The sequence below is a fragment of the Lolium perenne genome, chromosome 4 (assembly GCF_019359855.2).
Source record: "Lolium perenne isolate Kyuss_39 chromosome 4, Kyuss_2.0, whole genome shotgun sequence".
Lineage (NCBI taxonomy): Eukaryota > Viridiplantae > Streptophyta > Magnoliopsida > Poales > Poaceae > Lolium > Lolium perenne.
In genome coordinates this window covers 352,982,282-352,994,607 of record NC_067247.2, presented here as the reverse complement: position 1 = coordinate 352,994,607, position 12,326 = coordinate 352,982,282, and the positions used below count along the sequence as shown (strand labels likewise).

The window sequence follows — 12,326 nt, the reverse complement described above, 5'->3', positions numbered from 1 at the left end:
GGACCAAAAAAAAGGAGAGAAATCTTACTTCCTTTATTAGTAGGTAAAGATAGATAGGACGATCATGGCTACACCTTTTTGTTTTTTCACTACAAGGAATTTTGCAAAAATATATTCACTATAAATAATAGAGGAATTTCACCTTTTACCCACCGTTTTGTATTTGTAACATAAATTAGCGCATTCAGTGAAAACTCTATTGGAAAACCCCATATGGGAATTTCTGAAAAAAATTGTTGCAACCCCATTTTATCATTATGCATGTTTTGGTAGATAAGGGCAACATGTTAGGTCGATATGGTCCAACAAAATATGTAAATATCGGAGGGTGTCATCGACGATTATGTCTAGCCTTCTCAATCTTCACTATATGTTTCATTCCTCGTTCTTGTCACCTCACATCTCGCCTAATGGATATACATCGGAAAAAGATGGTTCATAGTTTTTAAAATAGGTAATCTAGACAAATTTTCATTAGATCAGACAAGATCTGTCATAATTGCATAATATAGAGAGTAAAAAATGGAATTCACTCGAAAGGGTTACACCCATAACTATGAGTCTAAATAATCATGCAACTTCACCATCACATTTTGCATTTGGACGTTCTTTGCATTTTACATGGAAAGAAACATGCATCCCAAATCTTAAAGTGAGTGTAATTAACTTTGAACAAAACTAACACAGCAAAGAAGCTGCAAGATGTGAACAACGGGTAAATAAAATTATCTCTATTTGTTTCAGTTTTCTCCTCTTTAACTCTAGTAAGGAAAGCTATCTTTCAGTGACCAAGCAATACGCGGCGCCTCTTTCACCAATCTACTAACTATACACTTAATAAGTTTACCGGATGGAAGATGCATGACGCCCTTTTCAACAAGCTATTTTCTATAAATTGAAATTCAGTTGGAAAAAAGAAATGAATTCATCAGTTTAGCCATGATCCATAATTAATATTTTAGTAATAATACGCCCTAATTTAATCTAGTGGACAAAACTGAGATGTCTTTGGTGGCGGTGGGCATTAAGGTGCGGCAGGCAGTGAAAGCCCTAGGGTTGCGAGTAGATGGATGTATATGTGATGCTCCGATTGTAAATTTACAATTTTATCTAGCCCATAGAAAAATTGCTGAACTCCATAGTGGGCACCTTGAGAAGTTTGGATGTCTATAGCCACATGCAAGTCCTTCATCGCCAATACGCTCGAGTCCTCCATGTAGCTATACATGTGCCCACTGGAAAGTTTTGCTTTCCATCAAGCTCAATACTTACCACACATATGTCCTTGAAAAAAATGTGCGTAGATTAATGGCTCACTAACCACGAAGATGAGATCAACCTCCTACAAATGGCTACTGGACCGATCGACAGGAAGTTACCACCCCGACTGCCGACCCTAAGAACACGATGAAGACAATATTTTACTGATTGATGTGTGTTGAAACGGATTTATGCAATTGCGCTTCTTAGTTTGTTTTACTAGTTCGGAGGGTGTGGTGTAGTTTCTGGAACGACCTTGGTGCATGATAGTTAGGTAAGACAAGCCTTTCAGGAGGGATCCAAAGGACAACTTGAGCTTGAAGCTATCTCCACGTAGTTTTTGTTTGTTCTTAATCTTTTTGAATTAGGATTTTGCAGTGATACCATTTTGTTATTGAAATCGGGGAGGTGTTTATTGCCTCAAACAAAGAAACTTGGTAGCGAGAAGTGATTAGGAACATACCGGATCACCCTGGAGCCATAGGATGGTCGGCCATGTCATCTCAATCTATGAGACGTGCCGCGGCTTCTTGTAAAACCACTCAAAGAGGTGGGTTTGTACGACAAATCTTAATGTTTGATTCATGCTAATTTTTAATATTAAACATCCAAAGAGTTTGACGAGGCATGTGTTTTGGTAGTACCCTGTCGGACCTGCACATAACCCCACAACTCACTTCCATCGCCAGAGCTTGCAGCACATCCCTCTTGCGCATCGTGAAGAAGAAAGACAATGGGAAGCACAATGATGAGAGTAGAATGTGGCAAGTCCATCACACCAGGTGCTTGGATAGTTGGAAGAAAACAGATAAATTTCAAAAAAAAAATATTTATTTTAAAATTTCATCGTTTAGTTTTGTTTTTATGCATAACTGAGTTGGAAGATAAATTCAGAATAGATGCACATAGATTACACATGACATCATTGATGGGTTGCATTCCAGCCAGTGGTGGAACTTCTTTGGGGAAAGGGGCATTTGCCCCCCCCCCCCTACACACAAACATAACATTACAATTAAAATAATACATAAAAATATGAATAATAACAGTGGAAGATACTTGCACAAAAGAAACACTCCTATAGAATAATCAAGATGCGTTGACTAGTGCACGTGCATGACTCAGTGCGGACGGTGCTGACGGAGCGGATCCGCGGCGGGGCGCCGGCGTCTTAGTGCGGGGAAAGCTTGGGGCGGAGTTGTGAGGGGAGAGGAATGGGGTTTTTGGCTGCCTATCACAGCACAACACGTCGCACCAATGGCTCTTTTGTGTGTCTGCCTCTACTTCAGCCAGTTCCTACTGAAGACCACCTTTTGAAGAAGAAGAAGAAGCAAAAAGTTAGCAGGGCTCTTATTATAAACATATTTAATGACCTCCTGTTTTCCTCTCCCGTATTATCCTCCCTGCATGCAAAATTAAAAAAATACCTTTCTTCCAAAATGAATGTTTACCTTTCTTCCATGAATGAATGATACTCCCATAATATGCACTTAATTATGCACGAAAAAAGGGAGATAAAATACCCACATAACATGCTATGCAGAATTTCTCGTGCAAAAGTTTAACTATAAAAACATACCGTGTACTTCCGTACCAATTCCGCTTAACAAGATTGTCTTTGGTGAGAATAACCCCACGCCGAAGATACCATCCAAATTTTTTTAATTTTTAATGGTATCTTCATCTTTCAAATCTTCTTATTATTATCAACTGGTAAATCAGAAATAAGGATCGCATTGTATAATGATTTTACAGAAAAAATACCATCTACATGAAGATTCCATCTAAATTTGTCTAGTTCAGGTGATAGTTGAATATCTTCGAGCCAGTGAATTAGGGTATTCCATGCCACAAGCCTTTGTCCAAGTAAAACTCGTCTGAACGTCGTATTCGGAGGTGAGGTAGCCATTACTGTGGCAATGGTATCACCTTGGCGACGAACAATCCTATACAAAGCAAGATACTGTTCACTTAAGGGTGCATTGTCTAGCCAAGCATCTTCCCAGAACCGTATCCGTGCTCCATTCTTGACCGAGAAAGTACCATGGCAAAAAAGACATTTTTTGTCGCCATAAGACCAGCCCAGAAGTGTGAATCCATAGGTTTCAAACCACTTGGGATAATGTCTTCGAGCCGATATACTTTCTCCGAAGAATAGTTTGCCAAATCCCATCCTCGGTAAGTAGCTTAAACAACCATTTACCCAATAGAGCTGAATTCTTGACTTCCAGGTCATGAACTCCAAGCCCTCCTTGATCTTTGGGACTACAGACTATACTCCATTTAACCAGTCGATATTTTATTTTCTCGATGTCCCTTGCCAAAAGAATCTGGATCGATAATAATCGAGTTTATGCAGAATTCTTGTTATGTTTTAACATTTTTTGGTTTAAGTAAGTTGACATGCCTTCATACTAAAGTTGCACAAAGAAAGTAATTAAGTTGTTTGCATTTGGTAGTCCCATATTTTTTGGGTATCCTAAACTTGGTTCACCGAAATTTACTAAGTTGGTGTCTAAACCACAATAACTTGCAAATTAGCTTGAAAAAAATATAGATAGGATTTTACAATGTTCCTTGGCTTCTTATTTTTTCCCATTAAGCAACATAAATAAGTTTGATTACTGGCTTAACTAAGTTGGATTTGTCTTCATATTAAAGTTGGATAGTCAAAGTAGTTAAATTGATTTTCCTTGCTAATTACAACAACATTAAGCAGTACCAGCTTTTTGGTTCCGCAAAGTTGGTTAACCACATTTTACTAAGTTAGTGTCTAAACCACAATAGCTGGGTTAAGTAAGTTGGATTTTTCTTCATACTGAAGTTGGAGTCAAAGTAATTAAGTTGTTTTTTCTTGCTACTTACTTCAACATTACGCAGTCCCAGCTTTTTTGTTTCGCAAAGTTGGTTAACCAGGTTTTACTTAGTTGGTTAACTAGGTTTTACTAAGTTGGTGTGTAAACCACAATAGCTTGCAAACTAGCTTCATAAAACTAACTTATCTACTTATGGGTGGGGCTGTTTTTTTTACTTCGATGAAATGCTCTTGGGATTTATACATAACCTAGGTCGTATCATGTTTTGTTATCTACATACAACTAAGGTACTGAGGTGTTTTTCGTGTCCAATGTTTTCTTCTTGATAAGGACATGGGTATGACCTAAGTATGTAAGCAACTAATTATGCTTTTTTCGGTCTACCATGCATCTATGTTGTTTCAAGATTTGTTGCTTTGTTTATGTGAAATATGCATCATGATTGAATACAACCTAGGTTAGTTTTTGGATGTTTATGTTAAGTGCATAATCAGTTCACAATTTGGCCTGCAAAGTCCAACTAAGATGATGCAGGTTGTTCTTGTTACTAGTTACATGCATAGGTACTTGCAAAGTTGACCCGTGCTTGTTTTCCGTAAGTTGTATCACCTACAATTCCTTGTTGATGTAAGGGTTTTCACCTTGTTCTTCGAATCAATGTCCTGTAATTCCTTTCTTTTACTGCAGATGACCATGCTTGGGATAAGTTTGCCGGACAAGCAGTTATTAGGTTGTTCTTCCTGGAATATGCTAAATCTTATGCAAACAAGTTGTTTATCACAATCCCTTAAGTTGTTTACTATTCATTTATTAAGTTATTTTTTTGTATATCCATGGACCAGGATTATTCTTTCTGATTCACGACGCATATCATTCGGTGCTAGGCATTTTTACATTTCTGTGTAGACAATTAACCAAATGATTTAGCTGCTCAGATCACCAAACTAAGTTCGCTGCAACACTTCAGTTGAGTTTTGGGAGTTGTTCATACATGTTACTTTGCTAAATATAAGTTGTCTAGGTTCCATAGTTTCGTTGTTATGACGCGCTGTCATTTAGTTGAGTTTTCTTTTTTATCATCATGTTTTAATTAAGTTACTTCTGTTAGTATACCTAAGTTGTTCCAACATCTAAATAAGTGTATTTCCATAACATGCAATTTATTTTTTTGGTTAAACGAGAAATGCCTTCCGGTCCTCAATAATGGTTTTTAATGAGAGTTGATTTCCTAGCAGACAAAATTTGAGACTATTATAGAACACATGACTAAAGAGAATGCCCAGCGCTCCTACGTGCATATTTTGCCGCTGTAGTTAGCTACTTTGTAAACCCTATGATGGCGTCTAGCATCATTCCTAGGTGTTACCGGTCCATAGTTGACACTATTGTCTAACATGTTTTTTTTGGCACAAAATAGCTAAAAGAAGGTGTTGGTTCCACCATAAGAGACATTCTTTTTGTTGGGATGGCGAGGACTGAAGAGTCCTGTAGCCATTATGCTTTTTTATTTCATCAATATCCATTAAGTTGGGCTAATGGTTTAACTAAGTTGCTTTACTAATCTGCTTAAGTTGTATACTGGAATTAGTTAAGTTAATTTTTGTGTAAATTTAATTCTAAGTTGCATACTAGTAGTTGCTTTAAGTTATTTTAAGTTTATTTTACATACTCCCTCTAATTCATATTACTTGATACTAATATAGATGTATCTAGACACATTTTTGTTGTAGATACGTTCATTTTTTGCATCAAGTAGTACGGATTGAACGGAATATTATACTTTGTTGCTTCACACGTGCTAACTTGTTTACACATAACATCTATCAGTGGAGTGGAGAGCGTTATTTTATTAACCATCAGTGAAGAGTGTTGCTTTTATATAGATTACTTTGTTACTCCGTGCATGTGCTAAGTTGTTTACTCATAGTGTCAATCAATGAAAAATGTTCTTTTTCCTAAGTTGCTTTTTTACATAATGTAGACCCGAGGAGCAACTCACGTGCCCGCAGGAGCAACTCCAATATACTCAACGAAATCAATGTATTATGTGCAACAGAAAAAACTGAGTTTCCTTGAACATGGAGATTTTTTTTGTAAATTTTGCAGTAAGTTTTATCTCCGCTTTTTTGTTTTCATGAAACCTGGGGTGTCCCCAATATATCTATATATGTTGATCTGGGTCTGTAATCATGTTGCATGCACCTATGACATCTCAGTTTACTGCTGGAGGGGCTCCATGAAGATCCATGGAGATCTGGAGGAGGATGACGAGCTGGAGTAGTTCGTCTTGCACAAGTAGCTAGGAGAGAGAGAGGGGGGGGGGGGGGGGGGGGACGTGGTGGTTATATGTTGGGACGCTGAATTTGGTAGGCCATGTATCGTCTGCTAATTTGTCCCTGATACATACCTTTTCCGGATCGAGTGGTGGGACAGACTAATTATGCCAGGTCAAACAAAACAACATCCGGATGCCATGTCAAACAAATCAGCACCGGATGCTACCTAGCCCGGTCCTAGAAGAAAGTACGTAGAAGTGCCGGATCAGTTTACGAAAAGTAAAAGCAACTCCAATTTTCTAGATTTATATGAAGAAAAAATATCAATCACATACATCCAGTTTGGATTCAAGTGGTCTTGGATCTCTTATATAGTACATTCAGTCATCATGTTTCTCATGCTTTAAGTCTCAAATACATATACGTATACATGTTACGAATGAAAAATTCCAACGAAGAACTTCCTCCTTCACAAGTTCACATAAATATGACATGGAATGTGACACAACTGACAAGGTAATCGTATTCGAACTGGTTTCGATTTGGTCTCGACTCGAAGGGTTTTGAACTTTTTGTAGTCCTACTTGTTGGTTTATTATGTTTTCACCGGTCGGTCGGATAGGCTCCAGGCCCCCAATCCACGCATAGATAATCTCCGGTCCGGTCCAGTCCAGTCGGAACCCCAATCCTCGCCGCACGCGTAGACCACCAAGTCAGCTGCCCCATCGCCGGCGGCGAAGCGCAGCCATGTCGGCGCGGGACCGGGAGACGATCGAGGCGCTCGCGCGCGTCGCCGCCGCGCTGGACGGGGCCGTGCTCGGCCTCGGCACGGCGGCGCTCGCCGTCGCCTCCCTCGCCAAGTACCTCGCCGCCTCCGGGGCGCTCCGGCGCATCGCCGAGGCGCCGGCGGTCGCGATCCCGGACATCCGCTACTCCCTCCTCTCGGGGCTCGGCGACGGCGAGTCGCGCCTCGCCGTCGTCCGTGGCCTCGTCCGCTCCCCGCCCGGGGGCACCTTCCTCATCCCCCCGGGCTCACGCGAGCACTGCGTCGTCACCAGGCACACCCAGACGGTCAGTTACAGATTCCCCTCTTGTATCCCTCCCCAAGACCTAGCGCTATACGGGCAGCACATATGGGGGTGCTTGGCTAAGGAATTTGCTGTTAATCTTGTATAAACCCTCGACAATTGGGTGCCCAATTACGGTTCTCGTGGCGGTGAGATGAGACGCGGATGTTTCAAGGTTCCGATTAGGCGCAAGACATATGCCTTTGAGTTGGGCATTGGGGCCTATGTGAAACTTGTCTCTATTTTGAGGCGATGCCATGCTAATTTTCGATAGAGGAACAAAGCTGTTCTTGAAATCTTGCAGAATTTCTCTACTTGCAACCATCGGATTCGTTATGGATACTTTTCCTTGTACTAGTTTTGAGTAGTAGCAAGGAACATTGTATCAACTCATGTGGTTTCTTTCTCAAGGGGACAGTATGGAAAAGTAGATTTTATTTTTAGGGTTTCCAGCCAAGTTATCCTCGTGTCCAAATTTCCGAGGTCTGAATTGTGTTCTCAACGCTTTCAATGTTGATACTTAGCACGTGTTCAAAGTTTGAACTTCTTTTGCATCGAGGATTAAATGATTAACTTTGTACCTCTATCTAATTAGCGCAGCAGCCAGCTGTAGTAAGAAGCCTTCAAGCTCGAAACCAAATTCTGTAACTTTTTTCTGCTTTCGTGAGGTTTTTAGGCCCTCATTACAGCTACCTTATAAAAGCTCAGGAAGCGTGGCATGTACTGTTGTGTGATGCATCCAATTTGGAGTTTTGATGGTAGCAAGTGACTAGAGTGCATTATGATATTGTAGTCATAGGATGATAGGAAAATGTTCTGGAGTCTGAAATGAACTTTGGAAAATGCAACAGCAAGTCAGGTGTGACAAATGAGAATCCTGGGCTGTGAAATTTGTAAAATTTTGAGCTTTGTCTCTGAATGAAGCTTTGACTCCCCCTGTTGCTGATTTAGATGCAAATTCTAGAATATCCCAATGCCTTATACTTGCTGTATAAAGTTTCTAATGGATACATTTTAGTTGTTATTCACACAAGTGTTTTGGTATTGATAGCTGTATGCCTTTAGCCCCTTTTAGGACCCTCATGGGTTCAAGATATAGCTGGAGTGATTTTTTTAATTTCACCATCTTTTTTCTTTATCATGGTACATTGCTATGAGTAAGATGGAAAGTATCACTTGCGCACCCCAAACTTTACGTATAGTTATGGATTGCTCTTCTAAGTTCTAACACACACTTGTTTACCTATTATGCTCTCCTTGCAGAAATGTCTAACTTGTATGTGATTTTACTTATGTAGTGCTTGTTCGGCGAATGGAGAGGCATCTTTGGATGGACTTTTGATCTCCATGCTCTCTTCTTTAAATCGTTGAAAGAGCAAATTATAACATCATTTAGATGGGTATGCTATCTACACTTGATTATTGATACACTTTCTGTTTTCACAATCATTTTTACCTCAAACCACACTTTTCCTTTTGCAAGGTTCCGTTTGTTCTTGTGGATCCTGAGAAGCCACTGGGAATGGTGCATGTGAAGTTAGATGGGACAGTTAAGCAAGCATTACCTCTTACAACCGTGTATCATAAACTTATCCCAGTCGAGCAAAATTCTTACACACTATTTCAGACTATTGTTGGCAATGGCTATCCGGTAAGTTCTTGTGTTTGTACGAATAATCAGATATTCTAGGCAATACTACCTTGAGGAGTTCTTTCTACAGCTATTTGCTTCTTCTTATGTAGATTGCGCTATTGGACGAGGAAAAGATTCTTCCTATAGGGAAGGAGCTTACAGCAATAGGATTATGTCGAGTAAATAATCGGGGTGTTGAGATCACCTCATGCCCAGAGCTACCATTTTTCTTGTAAGTATATTTTTAACCATATATGTTTTCAGATTCTTTCATACTTGTGCAAATCACCAGAATTTGAGAGCATCCATATTTTATTATGCATGTTAAGGTATCTTTCGCTGCAGTTCCACATTTCTATAACGCTTTACTTTGACTCAGGTCTGATCTGACCAAGGGTGAGATGGAAGCCGAGATGTCTTCACGTGCTAGAGCATTCTTCTGGATTACTGTTGCCCTTGGAACTGTGTCACTTGGCTTACTAGGCCATGCCATTTACAGGTACCTTTTGTAACTTAGTGAACAAAGTAGTGGTGAACTAAATGATTGGGTGAAATTTTCTTTTCTTGAACCATCAATTGTGACATTTGTCACCATTGCTGATGGTTTGGTTTACTGGTTCTTGATTGTTATGAGATAAATGCATCTAGATAGTTCACGTCAGCCTGTTAAATGTACTGTAGTCTTGTTTGTTATGGATGGTTTGATGTTTGTAATGATGCAGGTTCTGGGAGAGAGTCAAACGGCACAGGGAGGCTAGAGAAGCTCAAGAAAGGTTTCACCAGGGCGACAATGAAGATGATGATGCTGTAGAAAATGGCAGTGATGACGACGAGCCTGCTGAAATGGGAGACGGGCAATTATGTGTCATATGCTTAAGGAAAAGAAGGAAGGCAGTCTTTGTTCCCTGTGGTCATCTCGTCTGCTGCTCCAACTGCGCAAAAAGGGTTGTACTCATGGATGAACAACTGTGCCCTGTGTGTAGGCAAGATATCGACCACATGCTCAGAGTTTATGACTCTTGAGGTAATTGAACAACTCTATTCTTCTGGGGGGCTGGTTGAGTCATGAACTCACATTATTTTCCTGATTATAGTCGTGTCATCTTATTTGAATTATAACACAATTAAAAAAACCTGTACCCATGTCTTTTGTCGTTTTTAATCTGTAAAGAATTGAACCCTGAGAACCAACTTTTGTCCTGACTGGCCTTTACCTAGATGGATGGAGAGCCTGTAAATATACGGTTCTTTCGATCTGATTTTGTTTCCTTCAACTAGCAGAAACTGTTAGTGAATTGTCCACATTGGAATAAGCTAGTTGCATAGGCACATCATACCATTCATTTTAAATGGATTTAACTGGAATCAAATTATTATCACAGAAAGAGCGGAATGAGATTTGACTTTTTTTTAATCTTGTGGCAGGTTCCTTGCTGATAGGGCCCAACCACTGGCAAGTCGCGAGTCTACAGCTGCCTCGCGCGACCCCAAATGTCCATCCTTCTTTTGATGCAAGCACTTCGGTAGTCTAGGTTACTAGCCTAAAAGGTCTTGTGAATATATGAATGTGCTAACCCTCAGAAACTGACTTGTCTTACAAACTCGCTAGAATTCTGCATGGATGCATGGCCCAGAATTACCTTGTTTTTTTGGGTGGTGTTAAATGTATGCCCTTCCATGGTGTGCTGCTCCCCTCAGCAAGTAGTTTTTCTTTACCACTCTGTAGTCTGTACGCAGCAATATAAGGGTTCCTTATGGATGCAAAAAATTTGCCATGCGTTGTCATGGTTGTGTATGATGCTGGAGCTTTGTCAGGTCCGCGTGCTCTAGTTGGAGCTGACAGGGCGTGGCGCCGTGGCCTGAGAAGAACCAAAGTATGAGCTAGAGCGCAACAGTACCATAGGCTCCCGCTCCACTGCCGTTGCTACTTCGCTTTAGCCTGCTCAGCTCAACGGCTATCTCTCCAGCCCAGCGTTCAAAACTCTCCCCAGATAGCACGAACCATCAACACTCTCGCTAGGAACAGTACACGACGAGGCAGCTCGAAGCCCATCCCAAAATGGCGTCCGACGCCGGCAACTCCAGCTCAAGCCCGAGGAGCCCCTGCTGCTCCTTCCCCAACTTCCTCCTCTTCCTCCTCAACAACGCCCTCCTCGCCCTCGCCGCCGCCGCGCTCGGCCCGGTGCTCCTTCTCCGGCCCCGGCCGACGCCCTTGGGCTGGGCGCTCGTCTCCGTGCACGCCACCACGCTGCTCTCCGCGCTCGTGTCTCTCTACGTGCTGCTCGCCCGCCGCCACCTCTGCTGCTGCCTGCCGGCGCACGCGGCTCTGGCGGTCGCCGCGCTCTGCGGCCAAGCGCTCGCCTCTTACGCCCTGTTCCGATGCCACGACCGCAGCATCGCGCTCCTCGGGTCGGCGAGGGACCGGAGGGAGCAGTTCGTGCTGGTGCTCCTCGAGGAGGCGCTGCTGCTGGGCATGTTCCTGGTGCAGGCCGTGGCGCTGGCGGTGGCCTGCGCCGTGGGCCGGCGGTGGGCAATGGAGCACGAGGTGACCGAGGCAGAGAAGGCGACCGCGGCCAGGAAGCTGACCGCACCTGTGCAGGCGGAGGCCGGCGCGAGCGCGGTCGACGAGAAGGTGAACACGAGCGCCGGCGGCAAGAGGGTGCGCTGGGGAAACACAGACAACTGCTGAAACGAAGATTAACCATGTAACGGATCAGCGATAAGATAATCATGTGCGTGTTTGCTAGCGTTCTCTGTCATTTTTGTTTCGTCGCGCTTGTGATGTCCATTACGGCGTGGTCAGATTAGCTCACGTTCGGTGTTTCTGTTGTCGTTGCAAAAGTAGGAGAATCGTTTACAAATCCTTAAATTGTTTGTAGCAAAAAAATCCCTTTTTCATGCAAATACAGGCAATGGTTGTAGCAGAAATTTCCAGGATTTTTAACCCATTTTTTCTTCACCGGATGCTTCCATTATCAACGCCGCTAGCAGGGGCGGAGCTCCCAGCGGCCGATGAAACGGCTGGAGAATCTGCGTCGCGGTCCTCTCCGGCGGAGTCCTCCACGACGGCGTTCTCCTCGGCGTGCAGGTCTCTCACTGGATCGGGTCCGCCTGGTTTTCCCGATGCGCGGAGGCTTCGCTTTCGGAACCATGGGAAATTTTCTGTGTGCGCGTGGATCCGAGCGGGATGAACGTGGGACACGTGTCAAGCAGAGGACCCGGGGGATCGGGGAATTTGATGCCCCGGGAGACGCTCAGCACTACCCTTTCCAAA

At 42.5% G+C, this 12,326-nt stretch overlaps 2 protein-coding genes across 2 annotated transcripts; both read left to right on the top strand.

Moving 5' to 3' along the window:
- Positions 1-6,988: 6,988 nt before the first annotated feature.
- Positions 6,989-10,767, top strand: LOC127296955 (E3 ubiquitin-protein ligase SPL2). Its single transcript, XM_051327201.2, has 7 exons — positions 6,989-7,423; positions 8,718-8,819; positions 8,903-9,070; positions 9,163-9,284; positions 9,432-9,551; positions 9,775-10,076; positions 10,478-10,767. The coding sequence occupies exons 1-6, from the start codon at positions 7,100-7,102 to the stop codon at positions 10,073-10,075; spliced, it is 1,137 nt and encodes a 378-aa protein (XP_051183161.1). The 5' UTR covers positions 6,989-7,099; the 3' UTR covers position 10,076; positions 10,478-10,767.
- Positions 10,768-10,975: 208 nt separating this feature from the next.
- LOC127296956 (uncharacterized) lies at positions 10,976-11,811 on the top strand. The gene has a single exon (XM_051327202.2). It carries the CDS (start codon positions 11,112-11,114, stop codon positions 11,739-11,741), a length of 630 nt encoding a protein of 209 aa, XP_051183162.1. The 5' UTR covers positions 10,976-11,111; the 3' UTR covers positions 11,742-11,811.
- Positions 11,812-12,326: the final 515 nt, after the last annotated feature.